A 17,153-nucleotide genomic window follows, 5' to 3' on the forward strand; every position below is an offset into this window, starting at 1 on the left:
GTTCCTGGAGGCCGGCCTCCTCCGGGCGGACGCCGCCCGCGAGGGCGAGCACGCCTTCGTCCACCCGAGCGTCCAGCAGTTCCTGGCCGCCGTGTTCTTCGTCCTGGAGCGGGAGGAGGGGGACGCGGACGCGGAGGCGCTCGGGGGGCTGCGCAGGCTGTTCTCCAAGGCCGAGCAGCTGCGGAATCCCGGCCTGGTCCAGGCGGGCCGCTTCGTGTTCGGCCTCTGCAACGCGCGCAGGGCCGCGGAGCTGGAGGCCGCGCTCGGCCTTCGGGTGTCCCCGGAGGCCGCGCGGGAGGCGCTGAGGTGCCAGGCGGGCCTGGACCCCGAGAAGCCGCTGTCGGAGGACACGCGGGAGCTGCTGTGCTGTGTGTTCGAGTCCCAGGAGGAGGCGCTGGCGAGGGAGGCCACCGCCGACCTGCAGGACGTGTCGGTGCGCCTGCCCGACGTGTCCGTGATGGCGCACTGGGCCTTCTGCCTCAAGCACTGCCAGAACTTGCGGCGAATCTCCCTGCGGGTCTCCGAGGGGATCTTCCTGGAGACCCGACCCATACTGAACCCGCGCACCGAGCCTGAGAGGTTAGAATTCTTTTTTCCATTTTTTCTTTTTTGATTTGGTGTCTGTATTTGCTGCCCGGGCTAGATTGTAGTGGTATGGTCACCACCCACTGTAGCCTCCTGGGCTCAGGTGATCCTTTGATGTCAGCTTCCCGAGTAGTTGGAACTAAAAGTGGGCATCACCAGCCCAGCTAATATTTTGACTTTTTTTTTGTTTTAACTGTGTTGTCCAATGTGGTCTCGAACACCTGGGCTCCAGCTTTCCTTCTGCCTCAGCAAAGTATTGGGATGACAGGTGTAACCACAACGCCCGGTCTGATATCCTTTTATTTCATTCTATTTTTTATTTATTTATTTTTTTGAGTTGGAGTCTCACTCTGTCGCCCAGACTGGAGTGCAGTGGCCGCTCCCGGCCACTGCAGCCTCAACCTGCTGGGCTCCGGCGATCCTTCCGCCTCAGCCTTCCAAGGAGCCGGTCCTTTTATTTTTATTTTTTACTTTTTTGAATCAAAGTCTCACTCTGATACCCAGGCTAGAGTGCAGTGGCACGCTCACAACCATCACAGCCTCAACCTGCTGGCATCAGGTGATCCTTCTGAGTATCTGGAACCACAGGCATGTACCACCATGCTGGGATGATTTTTTTGATTTATTATAGAGAAAGTCTCGCCATATTGTTCAGGCTGGTCTTGGACCCCTGAGCTCAGGTAATCCTCGCCTCTGCCTCCCAGAGTGCTGCGATTGTAGGCTTGAGCCACTGTGCCAGACTTTTTGATATCCTTTTAAACCAATATGTGTTCAAGGGAAAAAACCTTTCCCTAAAGCCCAACGTACATTGAAAGGATTTGTGAAGCCACTGAAAATGTGGTGGTAATCACTTGGAATACTTTTTGTTGCAAGTATCATGACAAATATAAAAAAACCATACAGGTATTGTTCATAGGGTATAGACTTTGCATCATACAAGATAAGTGAGTCCTGGAGCCATGTTGTACATCACTGGTCCTCAACATTTTTGGCACCAGGGACTGGCTTCCTGGAAGACAATTTTTCCCTGGGTGGGGATGGTGTGGGGGTGCAGATGGATCTTCCATCCAGCATTAGATTCCTGTTAGGAGCCATGCCCTGGATCCCATATATGCGGTTCACCATAGTGATTTGGCTGCCATGAGAATCTCATGCCACCCCTAATCTGACAGCTCATCTCCTGTAGGGCAACCTAGTTTCTAACAAGCCGCAGATGGTACCTGTCTGCCACTGCCTGGCAACTGGGGAGGCCTGTCACGTACACAATGTGTATTCTTCAGTATGTCCTCTTGTCTGTCCCTTCCCTAGCTCGGATCACTGGGAGGTGCACACCCTTTGCGTCTGGCTGGATTTCTGCTCCGTGGTCAGCTCGAGCCCCAGTCTGAGGTTTTTGGACATGAGTGACAGCTTCCTGAGTAACTCCTCAGTGAGACTTCTTTCTGAGCATATAATGCGGAACAGCTGTCTTCTGCAGAAAGCCGTGTAAGTAGTAAATAATCTTGCAAGGCGGATCCCTGAGTGTGGCTGAGCTGCTGACATTTTTAAAATGTGGGAGTAGTATATATATTTTTTGAGTCGGGGTCTCCCTGGGTCTCCCAGGCTGGAGTGTAGTGGCATATTCATGGTTCAGTGTAGCCTCTATCTCCTGGGATCGGGGGATCCTTTCGCCTCAGTCCCCAGAGTAGCTGGGAATACAGGCATGTGTGACAATGCCCAACTAATTTTTAAATTTTAGTTCATTTATTTTTTGTAGAGATGGAATCTCACCATGCTGTCTAGGCTGGTCTCAGACTCCTGGGGTGGAGCAATCCTCCCATCTTGGCATCCCAAAGTTCTGGGATTCTAGATGTGAGCCACTGTGCCCAGCTGGGAGTAATATATGAATGCCTGACTAGGCTTTCACCAGAGTTGCTCAGAATACAAAGACATAAAGTAAAATGGTTCCTTTCCTGAAACTAGTGTATAGTGAGAAGAAGTCATTTTCAGGAAATTTCATGGAGATTTTGGATGCTTGTAAACATCTGATGTGGGGTACTTTTGAAACAGCTTGTAGGAAGGGCAGGCATATGTCAGGGGGATAACGTGGGTGGGAATTAGAGAAACATTCCAGAGGGCACATTTTCAAATAGGTGAATAGAGTGTGTTGGTGATGCGGTGGCAAACTCATAACTAGTGTCGGGAATGGCTTTGAGTTTGAGTCTGGAGAGCGTAGGTCGAGGCAGATGCAAATCATGATGTGGATCTCCTGAGCAGGCAATTTTTTTTTTTTTTGAGTTGGAGTTACCCAGGCTGAAGTGCAGTGGCATGCTCACGGCCACCGCAGCCTAATCCTGCTGGGCTCTGGCAATTCCCTTCACAGGCACACACCACCACCCCCAGCTAATTTTTTGATTTATTGTAGAGAGGAGGTCTCGCTAAGTTGCCCAGGCTGGTCTCGAAACCCTGGAGTAAGGCAAAACTCTTGCCTGCACCTCCCAAAGTGCTGGGATTACAGACGTGAGCCACTGTGCCCGGCTAACTTTTTGTTTTTGATTTATTGTAGAGACAAAGTCTCACCAAGTTGCCCAGGCTGGTCTTGAATGAACCCTTGGGCTCAGGCAAAACTCTCGTCTTCACCTCCCAAAGTGCTAGGATTACAGGCGTGAGCCACCATGTCCAGTCTGTTTTACTTTAAATCTTTTTGTTTTAAATTGATGAATAATTATGATGTATAAGATGTTTTGGTCTATATATACCCATGGAATGATTACATCAAACTAATTTATCTGTTGCCTCATACTTACCACTTCTTTGTGGCCAACATGTAAAATTTAGGCACTTTTGAAATATACACTTTATTCTTTAAAATTAAAAAAAAAAAATTTCCAATATAGAGATGGAATCTTGCTATGTTGCCCAGGCTGGTCTTGAACTCCTGGTCTCAAGTGCTCTTCCTGTCTGGACCTCCCAAACTGCTGGGATTACAGTAAGCTACTGCACCTGACCATGACACCTTATGAGCTGTCGTCACCTTATTGTGCAAGAGATCACTAGAACTTACTCCTGTTGTATAACTGACCAACATTCCCACTCTTCCCTATCTACCTCTCTCCCCGCTGTCTCTGACCCAGGCTGGGGTGCAGTTTCATGCTCACAGCCACCCCAGAGTCGACCTGCTGGGCTCTGGCGATCCTTCTGCTTCAGCCTTCCAAGTAGCCAGAACTGCATGCACACTACCATACCCGGCTAATTTTTTATGTTTATTGTAGAGACGAGGTCTTGCCAAGTTGTCCAGGCTGGTCTTGAACCCATGGGCTCAGGCAGTCTGCTTGCCTTGGCCTTCCAGAGTGGTGGGGTGACAGGCTGCCACTGAGCCTGGCCATGATAGACTTTTTTTTTTTTTTTTTTTGAGTTGAAGTCTCACTCTGTCACCCAGACTGGAGTGCAGTGGCTGCTCCTGGCCACCGCAGCCTTGACCTGCTGGGCTCTGGTGATCCTTCCACCTCAGCCTTCCAAGTAGCTGGAACTACAGGCATGCGCTACCACACCCGGCTAATTTTTGATTTATTGTAGAGATGAGGTCTCGCCAAGTTGCCCAGGCGGGTCGCGAACCCGCGGGCTCAGGCAGTCCACTCACCTCAGCCTCACAAAGCGCTGGGATTACAGGCTGAGCCACCGAGCCCGGCCCATGATAGACTTTAAATGTTGTAACTACAGACTGGATGCAGTGGGTCATGCCTGTAATCCCAGCACTCTGGGAGGCTGAGGCGGGAATATCGCTTGGGCCCAGGAATGCGAGACCAGTCTGGGCAACATAGCAAGACCTTGTCTCTACAAAAAATAAAAAAACAAGTTAGGCATGGTGGCATACACCCGTAGTCCTGGCTATTTGGGTAGCTGAGATGGGAGTATCACCTGAGCCCAGGAGTTTGAGGCTGCGGTGAGCTCTGATCATGCCACTGCCCTCCAGCCTGCGGGACTAGTGAGACCCTCACTCAAAAAAAGTTACAACTACAAAAAGATGTGAAGATGTGAGGTGACAATGTTAATTGGCTTGATATAGTCATCCATGATGTATCAGCAAACCACATTGTACCCTGTGCTGGACAATAGATCTCCAGAACTTATTCACCTTATAACAAAACATTTGTTTTCTTTGACCAATATATCCTTAGCCCCTCCATCCCCCAATAACCCCTGGTGTAACCACCGTTCTACACTGCTTCTGTGCATTTTATTTTAGATTTCACATGTGGGATCATGCAGCATTTGTCTTTTGGTGTCTGGCTTATTTCACTTTTTATTACTTTTATTTTTTTGAGTCAGAGTCTCACTGTGTTGCCCAGGCTGGAGTGTAGTGGCATGCTCATGGTCACTGCAGCCTCGACCTGCCGGGCTCAGGCAACCCTTCTGCCTCAGCCTTCTTTTTTAATTTTTATTTTTGAGTTGGCATCTCCCTATGTTACCCTGACAGTTATATGCAGTGGCATGCTGCCGGCCACCGCAGCCTTGACCTGCTGGGCTCCGGCGATCCTTCTGCCTCAGCCTTCCAAGTAGCTGGAACTACAGGCATGTGCCACCCTGCCCAGCTAATTTTTTTTTATTTTTGTAGAGATGATGCTATGTTGCCAAGGCTGGTCTTGGAACTCCTGGGCTCCAGCAATCCTTCCATGTTGACCTCCCAAAGTGCTGAGATTACAGGCCTTCTACAGACCATTGAAGGAATAGCACACATTTGAAATTAAACATGGTCTGTTACTTCCCTGTGGTGCAAGGTTGAGATGACTAAAGAAGTGAGAACTTTTTTTTTTTTTTTGAGCTGGAGGTTCACTCTGTCGCCCAGGCTGGAGTGCAGAGAGACCACTACAGGCTCCACCTGCTGGGCCCAGGCGATCCTTCTGCTTCTGCCTTCCGAGTAGCTGGAACTACAGATGTGTGCCATCATGCCTGGCTAACCTATTTTTTGATTTATTGTAGAGATGAGGTCTTGCCATATTGCCCAGGCTGGTCTCGAACTCTTGGGCTCAGGCAATCCTCTTGCTTTTGCCTCCCAGAATCATGGGATTATAGATGTGAGCCACCACACCTGGCTAGAAGTGAGAAATAACCGTTTCTAAAACCTATCGCAGCTTTGGGTTTCTTGTACTTCTAGACCGTGCATGGGTGAGACACTCAAGATGTAGCACACCTTCCTTCTGTTTCTTTCCTAGGATAAGAAACGTTGCCCCTGAGTATGCTACTCGGGATATATGTCTGGCTTTCATTGGTAAGAAGACCCTGACTCACCTGACCCTGGAAGGCAATGTACAGTGGGATCAGATGATGCTGGTGCTGTTGTACGAAATGCTCAGAAACCGGAGGTGCAACCTGCAGTACCTGAGGTAGGTTTCTTAGTCGTGGCTACCCGAGTGTCCAGGGTGAGCTTCACTGTGGTGCTGGCCTGGTGTGGTGGCTCATGCCTGTCATCCTAGCACTTTGGGAGGCCGAGGTGGGATGATTGCTTGAGCCCAGGAGTACGAGACTAACCTGGGCAACATGGTGAGAACCTCAACCTAAAAAAGATTAGTTAAAAAAGAAAAGAAAAAGAATGAAGGATGAGATGTGAGTATAGGGACTGGGCACCAATGATAGCTCTTATAATTCCTGATTTCTGGTGATGCTATTTTTCATTTAATCGGACAAAATACTTAGCTTCAAAATCTATATATATATGTTTTTTGAGTGGGAGTCTCACTCTGCTGTCCGGGCTGGAGTGTAGTGGCACCCTCCCGGCCACCACAGCCTCGACCTGTTGGGCTCAGGCGATCCTTCTGCCTCAGCCTTCCGAGTAACTGGAACTACAGGCATGTGCCACCATGCCCAGCTAGTTTTTTTATGTATTATAGAGATGAGGTTTCGCCAAGTGGCCCAGGCTGGTCTTGAACTTGTGGGCTCAGGCAATCCTCTCGCCTTGGACTCCCAAAGTGCTGGGATTATAGGCGTGAGCCACCATGCCCAGCAAAGACATAATTTTTAAGGAAGCCAAACATAGTAAGCCAATATGGCTCTCTCTCCTCCCAGAAGAATGACTTACTTTCATTTCTCCCACAGGTTGGACTCTCATTCTGCCACGACCCAGCAGTGGGGTGATTTCTTCGTGAGCCTAACGATCAACCAGACCCTGACGTTCCTGGATCTCTCAGACATTGAACTCCTGGATGAGGGTGGCAAGTTGCTGTGTGCGGCCTTGAAACATCCCAAGTGCTCCCTGCAGAGGCTTTCGTAAGTCTCTCTCCTCTTCCTGCATAGAAGCTCTGCTTTGGGGTGGGGCCCTAGAAGAGAAATGTAACAACCGCCTTGCTAAGCAGCTCATACGGAACCTCTCCCTGAGATGTGAGAGGCCACCCACAAACACTGGAATTTTCTTATAAAAAAATTGTGTGCTTATTCTTCCATGTTTAAGCTTCAATCACTTTCAGAGCACTCTCCGTTGGATGCAATACACCTATTGATGTTGTTTTCCACTGTCCAGAACAACAGTTTTTGAACTTGTTAGTTTTTTTTTTTTTTTTTGAGTTGGAGTCTCACTCCATCGCCCAGACTGGAGTGCAGTGGCCACTCCTGGTCACCACGCCCTCGACCTGCTGGGCTCTGGCGATCCTTCCACTTCAGCCTTCAGCTGGAACTACAGGCGAGTGCTACCATGCCTGGCTAATTTTTTGATTTATTGTAGAGATGAGGTCTCGCCAAGTTGCCCAGGCGAGTCTTGAACCTGCAGACTCAGGTAATCCACTCACCTCAGCCTCCCAAAGCACGGGATTAAAGGCTGAGCCACTGAACCCGGCTGAACTTGTTAGTTTTTAAAAAAATTACTTATTCTTTAAATTTTAAAGATGTAGAATACAATTCAGTGTCAGGTATATGCATGGTCATTGTACAGGTAAAGTTTGGTTCTCACTTTGGTTCCCACTTCACCTGATTTGAGATCCCCTTATTGATAAAGTGTGCCACCCTTCCCTCCCCTAGCAGTTTCCCATTACTCCCAATTCCTTTTATTATTATTATTATTGAGTTGGAGTCTCACTGTGTTGCCCAGTTTGGAGTACAGTTGCACCCTCATGGTCACTGCAGCCTCAAACTGCTTGGTTGAGGTGATTCTTCCGTTACTGCACCTGGCTTCTTTCTTATAGTATTATAATTGTTCAGGGTCTGCTTATGAGTGAGAATATGTGGTACTCAGTTCTTTGTTTCTGTGATAGATCACTGAGTATTATAGACTCTAAATCCATTCAAGTTGCTTGAAAGTTTTGATACCTTTTAGTGCTTCTGCCATTTTTTTGTTTCACCTTTTCCACATTGGCCAAATGTTTCCCTTTGAGGACTTTTTTTCATGCGGGAAAACAAAAAAATGGTGTTTAGGGTGAGATCAGGTGAGTAGGGCAGGTGGGACATGGGGGTCATACTGTTTTTTGTCAAAAACTATAGGACATGGTTGGGTGCAGTGGCTCACACCTATAATCCCAGCACTTTGGGAGGCCAAGATGAAAGCACGGCCTGAGCCCACAGGTTCGAGACCAACCTGGGCAACTTGATGTGAGACCTCATTTATACAATAAATTATAAAAAAATTAGCTGGGGGTGGTGGCGCGTGCCTGTAGTTTCAGTTACTTGGAAGGCTGAGGTGGAAGGATCACCTGAATGAGACCAGCAGGTTGAGGCTGTGGTGACCGGGAGAGTACCACTGCATTCCAGCTTGGGTGACAGAGTGAGATTCCACCTCAAAAACAGAAACTGAAGAATACCCAGCACATTGGGCAGGTGTGCTTGTAAATCACCCATCATGAAATGAGCAAACACTTTGAAGAAATCTCCAAAAGAAAATTCACTGAAATCGAATGCAACCTTTCTCAACAATGTTAGCAGGTCCACTGATACTGATGGGATCCTAGAACACTTACCTAGTGGGGGAAGCCTGTACTCCTACCTTCCAAAAGTTAATTCTGTTTTGGTCCCTTCTTTTATTTTTCATTTTTTTTTTTTTTTGAGTCGGAGTCTCACTCTGTCGCCCAGACTGGAGTGCAGTGGCCGTTCCCGGCCACCGCAGCCTCGACTTGCTGGGCTCTAGCGGTCCTTCCGCCTCAGCCTTCCGAGTAGCGGAAATTACAGGCATGCGCTACCACGCCCGGCTGATTTTTTGATTTATTGTAGAGATGAGGTCTCGCTGCCCAGGCGGGTCTCGAACCCGTGGGCTCAGGCAATCCACTCACCTCAGCCTCCCAAAGGCGCGGGATTACAGGCTGAGCCACCGAGCCCGGCTTGGTCCCTTCTTTTAAATACTGGCTTTCCATTTTTGGTTCTAGGTAGATGGCTGGTGTGTCTTGGCCTTTTCTCATTTCTGTTTCTTTGTGGCTATGATCACTAGAATGTGATAAAGGGTGAGAAATTAACAAGAGGGGCTGTAGCTGAGGACCCTAGCATTTGGACACAGCCAAGGAGGTTGGACTTTTGGAAATATTCACCATTTGTTTCATATTTTTGCAGGTTGGAAAACTGTCTCCTTACAGAAGCCTTTTGTAAGCAGCTTATTGGTGTTTTGATTGTCAACCCGAAGCTGACACATCTGTGCTTATCCAAGAATGACCTAGGGAACAAAGGGGTAAAACTTCTGTGTAAGGGCTTGCGTTACCCTGATTGTCAACTACAGGCCCTGGTGTAAGTTCTTGTGAGGTGTGTGTGTGTGTGTGTGTATGTGTGTGTGTGTGTGTGAATTCAAGCAGGGCAGATAAAGTACTTACTCTTTTTTTTTTTTTTTGAGTTGGAGTCTCACTGTCACTCAGCCTGGAGTGCATTGGCACTCTCTGCTAGGCTCAGGTGATGCTTCTGCCTCAGCCTTCCAAACATCTGGAATTACAGGCACGTGCCACCATGCCTGGCTAATTTTTTTTTTTGAATTGGAGTCTCTGGCTGGTGTGCAGTGACACGCTGACAGCCACCCCGGCATCGAACTGCTGGGCTCTGGCTATGCTTCCATCTCAGCCTTCCAAGTAACCAGAACTATAGGCGTGCAATACCATGCCTGGCTAATTCTTTTTTAATTTTTCATTTGTTATAGAGACAAGGTCTTGTCTAGTTGCCGGGGTTTGTCTCGAACCCTCAGGCTCAGGCAATCCACTTGCCTTGGCCTCCCAAAGTGCTGGGATTATAGGCTGAGCCACTGAGTAATTTTTTTATTTATTGTAGAGATGAGTTCTCACCAAGTTGCCCAGGCTCGTCTCGAACCCCCCCGGACTCAGGCAATTCTCTCGCCTCGGCCTCCCAAAGTCCTGGGATTATAGGCTTGAGCGCCCAGCCTGGTGATTGGTTCTTAGATATGATGTTTCATGTATGTTCTTGAAATTCACATGACATACTACTTTCTGCAATTGGAGACTGAGTTATATATAAGAGAGCCAGTAAAATCTTTTTTTTTTTTTTTTTGTTTTTTTTTGAGTTGAAGTCTCACTCTGTCACCCAGACTGGAGTGCAGTGGCTGATCCCAGCCACCACAGCCTCGACCTGCTGGGCTCCGGCGATCCTTCCGCCTCAGCCTTCCGAGTAGCTGGAACTACAGGCACGTGCTACCACGCCTGGCTAATTTTTGACTTATTGTGGAGATGAGGTCTCACCAAGTTGCCCAGGTGGGTCTCAAACCCGCGGGCTCAGGCAATCCACTCACCTCGGCCTCCCAAAGTGCTGGGATTACAGGCTGAGCCACCGAGCCCGGCCCTAAAATCTTTTTTTATTTTGTCTGTAAAGATGAAAAATATTTTAGGCTTTGTAAGCCATGGTGGTCTCTATGGTAATTATTCAACTCTGCTGTAACAAGACAGGAATGAGTTGCTGTTTTCCAATAAAACTTTATTGTAAAATCTAACAGGTGGTGGGCTGGATTTGATCCATGGACAGTAGTTTGACCCTTGTTATGTGAGAATAAGCCCGGCATAAACTACATGTTCATACTAAAATCATAGTAAGGATATAACATTCACGATTTTGCATGGGGTTAGAGACCTACTTCAGTTCAGAAATTCTATCTAGTGATTATTTTTCTGAGGCTGTTGCTCTCCTATAAATGTGCTGCTTACTAGTTTATGCTATGGCTTTTACCTGACCTTAGAAACTCTCAATGACTTAAGGTGATTGGGACAACAAGGCATTTCCTAGGTCAAGAGTTTTTAGTTTCTAGTGGCAGAGAGTCACACTGATCATTACACAATGTGTGCATACATTGAAACATAACACTGTGCCCCATAAATATGAAAATGGAACAACAAAACAAACATTATATTTAAAAAGCTAAAAAAAGGGGAAAGCAGATGCGTCATGATCAAAATGTGCAGAAAATAAGCAAGACCTCAGGTTCTGTCCAGAATCTGTCTGAACCTAGAGCCCAAGCTCTTGGCCCATAAGATAGGGCCCTGCTACGAAAACTTGTATCTTAGATGCATGTTTTGTTTCTCCATAATAAAAGGTGGCATGCAAGGCTTGTTTAATCCTCTACCACCTAGGCAGAGTGGAACTGATGTTATCACAGCTACATTTGCATGTTTTGATGTACAAGTCCAGCCAGAAGTGTGTGGCTTGAGGGACATGGTGCTGGAAGTAACAACTATTCTGTAGGGCAAAAACCACAGAGGGAAAGTAGCTTTCTCTTCATCTGATTATCTTTTAGGTTACGGCAATGCAATATAAGCAGATGTGGCTGCATATATCTCTCAAAGGCACTTGAAGAAGGCTGCAGCCTGGCAACCTTGGACCTGGGTCTCAATCCCATAGATGCTGGCTTGTGGTTTATCTGTGAGGCTTTAATGAGTCCACATTGCAACCTGAAATGCCTAGTGTAAGTACTTTTGCACATTTAAAGTGTTTAGAAATCTTTAATTTCTACATCTCAAATTATCTCAGACTGATTCCCGATTCAATTTTAAGAACAAACCCCCCATGGAAATTTGAATATAGGTAATTGGGTACTTGTTTCCAAAGTTCTTCAGAAGGGCTGGAGAAGTGGGATGTGGGTGGGGGTGGCCTCCAGTGAAGTGGATTTCAGGAATGTGCTGCCTCTACTGGGATCTAGTGATCAGGAAGCAGTGAGTCTGCCCCTGCTGAATAACCAGGGCACTGTAGATGGGATGCCACCCCATCTATAAATAGAATGACAAACTGTGCATTTCTTCTCTATTCTGAGTCTCAATCAAATGCATTTCTTTTTTTTTTCTTTTGAATTGGAGTCTCACTCTGTCACCCAGGCTGGAGGGCAGTGGCACACTCCTGGCCACCACAATCTCAACTGCTGGTCTCAGGTGATCCTTCCTCCTCAAGTCTTCCAAGTAACTGGAACTACAGGCACATGCCACCACGCCCAGCTAATATTTTTTTGGTTTATTGTAGAGATGAGGTCTTGCCAAGTTGCCCAGGCTGGTCTTGATCCCACGGGCTCAGGCAGTCCTCTCACCTCAGCCTCCCAAAGTGCTGGGATTATAGGCATGAGCTACCACTCCTGGCCGATCAAATGCATTTCATGAATGCAACCTACTTTGCAACTAGAACACCAATGGAAAGAGAATCTGGGTAATATAATTACTTCTTTAGCTTTGCTGCAGAGGCAGGAACAAAAAACTGGAACAAATACTAGTGCTTTTGGTTTTTCTTTTTTTCTTTTTGAGTCAGTGTCTCACTCCATCACTCAGGCTGGAATGCAATGGTACACTCACGGGCACCGTAGCCTCGACCTGCTAGGTTCAGGTGATCCTTCTGCCTCAGCCTTCCAAGTAGCTTGGAAGTGCAGGCATGTGCCACCATGCCCAGATAATTTTTAAATTTATTGTAGAGACAAGGTCTTACCATATTGCCTGGGCTGGTCTTGAACCTGTGGGTTCAGGCAATCAGGTGATCCTTCCACCTCAGCCTTTTGAATAGCTGGTAAAACGGGCATACACCACCATACCTGGCTCATTTTTAATTTGTTTGTAAAGATGAGGTCTTGCTGTCTTGCCTAGGCTGGTCTCAAACACCTGGGCTTAATCGATCCTCTTGCTTCAGCCTCCCAAGTGCTGGAATTACAGACAGCTACTGCACCTGTCCAGAATCCTTGTTATTAATTGAACTCTTTATTTTCCCACTAGTTCACTGTATTACTTTCCCAATGAGGACTTCACTGTCTACCATAAATAAAAATCTACCCAATCCCTCTCTGCTGGACTTCCCCTACTCTGTTTTGTTTCAATACCATCGTCCATTGTCTTCAATACAACATATCCTGATGTCTGTTGTCACTAAAATAAGCTCTATGAGGACATGGATTTGCTTCTTCCCCCTATATTTCCTCACTACTGGTCCCCAGCGAATAAGGAACAATAGAGCTCGATGAATGAGTGAATTTCTGTATTCTTCCTAAACAGGCTCTGGGGCTGCTCTATCATGCCTTCTCACTGCCGGGATCTTGGTTCTGCTCTCGTCAATAATAAGAACCTAGAAACTCTGGACCTGGGCCAGAATTATTTGGGGAAGACTGGAATAACTGCATTCTTTGAAACTTTAAAAGAAACGAACATAACCTTGAAGACACTCAGGTATGGTTTTCCCGTTTCACATGTTGAATTGCCCATGTAGAGAATAGTTTTTTTGGGAGGGTAATTACTTAAGGGAATCAGCTTAAGCCATCTTTCAATAGCATCCTCCTAGCTTGGGGATTAAAAAAAATACTTCTGGTTGAAACGGGTATCATATCTACAACTAAAATGTTCTTAAAAAGAATGCCTATGATCTTAAGAAAATGAATATTACATTCCTTGAGCAATTACGTCTGTGGGCCTGTTCATAAATGTTTGAGGTTAGGCATAATTTTTGGTGGTGATTGGGAATTCCCCCCAATTCCCCACCCCACCCACCACCAAATCACTACTCTAATTCTATCTGGAAACAAAATGATAATGGAAGCAGATGGTATTAAAAGGCTATTATTGGCATCCACTAACTACAGCCTACAGGCCATATCTGGCCCACTGCCTGTTTTTATAAGTAAAACTTTATTGACACACAGCCAGTCCCAATTGATCATATATTGCTTATTACTGCTTTTGCTCTACAAAGAAGAATACTTTGAATAGAATATTGTCCACCATTCCCCAGAACACTCAGTACTAGGCATACTGATATGTTTATTTTTTATTTTATTTTTTTGAGTTGGAGTCTCACTCTGTTGCCCAGACTGGAGTGCAGTGGCCACTCCTGGCCACTGCAGACTCGACCTGCTGGGCTCCCTGCGATCCTTCTGCCTCAGTCTTCCAAGTAGCCGGAATTACAGGCGTGTGCTACTACGTCTGGCTACTTTTTGATTTATTGTAGAGATGAGGTCTTGCCAAGTTGCCCAGGCGGGTCTCGAACCCGCGGGCTCAGGCAGTCCACTCAACTCAGCCTCCCAAAGGCGTGGGATTACAGGCTGAGCCACCGAGCCCGGCTACTGATATCTTTAACAGTCTTAGAGACAGACAGAAATCTTGTGTGTGTTATGTGTATCCTTAGAGTTTCCCAGGGTCTCAGCTTTTCGGAAGTTGGTCCTACAGACATTCCCTTAATTGTGTGAACCATCTATGTGTCTTGATAACTTACCTGTAAGTAGTCTACCTTTGGTTTCTTCTTGCTTTGAACCAAGGCACTGTAAGATCTCTCTTTGCTTTTCCAGCAACACAGATCTGAACTTAATGCTCTAGATGATGGGTATGTACACTTTCAATAAAGGACCAGGTAGTACATAAAATAGGCTTTTCTGAGCCATTTTGCCTCTGTAGCACAAAACACTCACATAGTATATAAATGAATAGGACTGGCTATGTGTCAATACAGTTTTATTTATAAAAACAGGTAGTGGGCCAGATTTGGCCTGTAGACTATAGTTAATGAACCCCGACCCTAACCTTTTTATTACCATCTGCCTCCATTATCATTTTGTTTCCAGATAGAATTGGCATAGTGATTTGGTGGTGGTGTGCGGCATTCTGCTGATTTCCTGCCACCACCAAAAATTATGCTCAAACATTCCTGAATAGGCCCACAGACATAATTGCTCAAGGAATGTAGTGTTCATTTTCTTGAGACCACAGGCGCTTGTCATATTCAAGAATAAGTTATAGATAGGATACCCATTTAAACTGACTTAAGGTTTTGGGATTCTCTTATGAAATCCAAACTAGACAGTGTCATGCTTCTCTTGCCAGCAGGACTAAAACCTGTAATGGCTCCAAGACTTTCGGTGACTAATCTCTAACTCTGTGGTTTCTTATGTCATGTTCTGGATTAATTTCTGTCTTATCTCATTTCCTCAATTACTGCTGCCACTACCCAACTTCCACATACACAAGGTAGGTGGTCACATTGAATCAAGTTTGCTGTCATAACTGTGGAGTTTATTTTGACATTGCAGTAGTTCCACTGAATTTTTTTTTTGAGACAGGGTCTCTGTTGTCTAGGCTGGAGTACAGTGACATGATCATAGCTCACCACAGCCTTGATCACCTGAACTCAGGTGATTCTTCCACCTCAGGCTCCTGAGTAGCTGGGACTATAGTCACATATCACTATGTCTGGCTAATTTATTTTTATTTTTTTTAACTTTGTAGAGATGAGGGCTTACTAGATTGCCTAAGTTGGTCTCAAGCTCCTGGGCTCAAGTGATCCTTTCACCTCGGCCTCCCAAAGTGTTGAAATTATAGGCATGAGGCACCATACCTGGCCTTGTTTTTTTGACACTTGAACAGATTCCTAATTTTGCGGGTCCAATTTTTTTTTTTTTAGTTGAAGTCTCTGTCACCCAGGCTGGAGTGCAGTGGCATGCTGTTCATGGCCACCGTAGCCTCGACCTGTTGGGCTCAATTGATCCTTCTGTCTCAGCCTCCCAAGTAGCTGGAACTACAGGCATGGGCTACCTTGCCCAGCTAATTTGTTTTTGCTTTATTGTAGAGATGAGGTCTCCTCAAGTTGCCTAGGATGGTCTTGAATCATGTGGCTCAGTCAATCCTCTTACCTTGGCCTCCCAAAGTGCTGGGATTAGAGGTGTGAGTCACCGTGCCCATCCCAATTATTTTTTTTAAGAATTCTGAATTTTTATTATCACATGAACAAGAGTGACATTGTCTTTAATCTTCTCACCAGCAATATCAGAATGCCAAGCAGTGAGCAATACCTTACAAATTTTTAATTCTTTGTCTCTAGATTTTTCAAGTTCTTTAAAAAAAAAAAAACTTCCTGCTATAAGTGTCTTGAAACAGACTTTCAGGCATGCTGGGTAGCTTAGAATGAATTTCTTGGGATTGTACAGTTAGGTGCCCCAAAAACATTTATGTTTCCTGATCCTCCAGGTTGAAGACAGATGTATGTAATCTGGAGATTCAGAAGATGTTGAAGAAAATAAAAGAAAACAGCCCCAAACTGACAATTCAATGTAATGCCGCTAAGGTACCTGGACCCACGTGTTGTAATTTCCTTCCTGAGCAAACTGAGATTCTCTACGAATTAAGTTTTTGAAAGGGAAGAACTGGATGTCTCTATGAGAAATGTCTTTAGTGAATATCAGAGGGTCAAATGTTTCTCACTGGGCGAGGATGTAACACTCTCTGATTTATCATAAATTCTGCACAAATCACGTAGCTATTTTCTATCACAATGTGTTCTCTCACAAGGATAATAAAATGTTGAAGCACTCGCATTGAAACTGTATTTGTTTATTTTATTTTTTATATCTTTTGAGTTGGGAGTCTCACTCTGTTGCCCAGGCTGGAGTGAAGTGGCATGCTCACGGCCACCGGAACCTCGACCTGCTGGGCTCAGGCGATCCTTCCGCCTTAGTTTTCCAAGTACCTGGAACCACAGGCACATGCCACCATGCCTGGTTAATTTTTTGATTTATTGCAGAAATGAGGTCTTGCCAAGTTGCCCCAGTTGGTCTTGAACTTGTGGGCTCAGGCAATCCTCTCAACCTCAGCCTCCTAAAGTGCTGGGATTATAGGCATGAGTCACTGCGCTCAGCCTGAAGCTGTATTTATTAAACAGCCCAAGAGCGAGCATGGAAAAGATTTTATATTTGGCATACTTAGTCTTGCAAACTGCCAGTAAGAAGTTCAGAGATGAGTATGTTGATGTCTTCTGTTTTTTTTCTTCCCACACTCAGGTATTTCTTGTCCTTTTAACAAGTGCCTGATAAGTCTACGTGATCAGTGTGTTTGGTTGCCAAGTTTTTATAATATTCTAGCCCAGGAGTTGGCAGAACTTTTCCATAAAGGGCCAAGTAATTAATATTTTAAGCATATAGTCTTTGGTCACCATTACTCAGCTCTGTCTTTGTAGCTTGAAAGCATGACACATAATAACTAATGAAGGGGTGTGTCTGTGCTCTAATACAACTTTTAATTTTAATTTTAATTTTTTTTTGATTTGGAGTCTCACTCCATCGCCTAGGCTGTAGTGCAGTGGTATATTCACGGCCACCCCAGTGTCGACCTGCTGGACTCTGGCGATCCTTCTGCCTCAGCCTTCTAAGGAGCTGGAACTACAGGTGTGTGCTACCATGCCTGGCTAAT

At 45.9% G+C, this 17,153-nt stretch overlaps 1 protein-coding gene across 1 annotated transcript in view; it reads left to right on the forward strand.

Moving 5' to 3' along the window:
* NLRP7 (NLR family pyrin domain containing 7) overlaps window positions 1-16,032 on the forward strand; it is a gene marked incomplete at both ends in the record, with an annotated part of 16,656 nt that extends 624 nt beyond the window's left edge. Inside the window, 8 exons of the mRNA XM_021706249.1 lie at window positions 11-579; window positions 1,954-2,067; window positions 5,775-5,945; window positions 6,655-6,825; window positions 9,085-9,255; window positions 11,255-11,422; window positions 12,981-13,151; window positions 15,936-16,032. Of these exons, the coding sequence (XP_021561924.1) occupies window positions 11-579; window positions 1,954-2,067; window positions 5,775-5,945; window positions 6,655-6,825; window positions 9,085-9,255; window positions 11,255-11,422; window positions 12,981-13,151; window positions 15,936-16,032 (1,632 nt within the window). The remainder of the gene's footprint in view (window positions 1-10; window positions 580-1,953; window positions 2,068-5,774; window positions 5,946-6,654; window positions 6,826-9,084; window positions 9,256-11,254; window positions 11,423-12,980; window positions 13,152-15,935) is intronic.
* Window positions 16,033-17,153: the final 1,121 nt, after the last annotated feature.

This window comes from Carlito syrichta, unplaced genomic scaffold, assembly GCF_000164805.1.
Source record: "Carlito syrichta isolate Samal-C Ts95f unplaced genomic scaffold, Tarsius_syrichta-2.0.1 Scaffold315381, whole genome shotgun sequence".
Taxonomy (NCBI): Eukaryota; Metazoa; Chordata; class Mammalia; order Primates; family Tarsiidae; genus Carlito; species Carlito syrichta.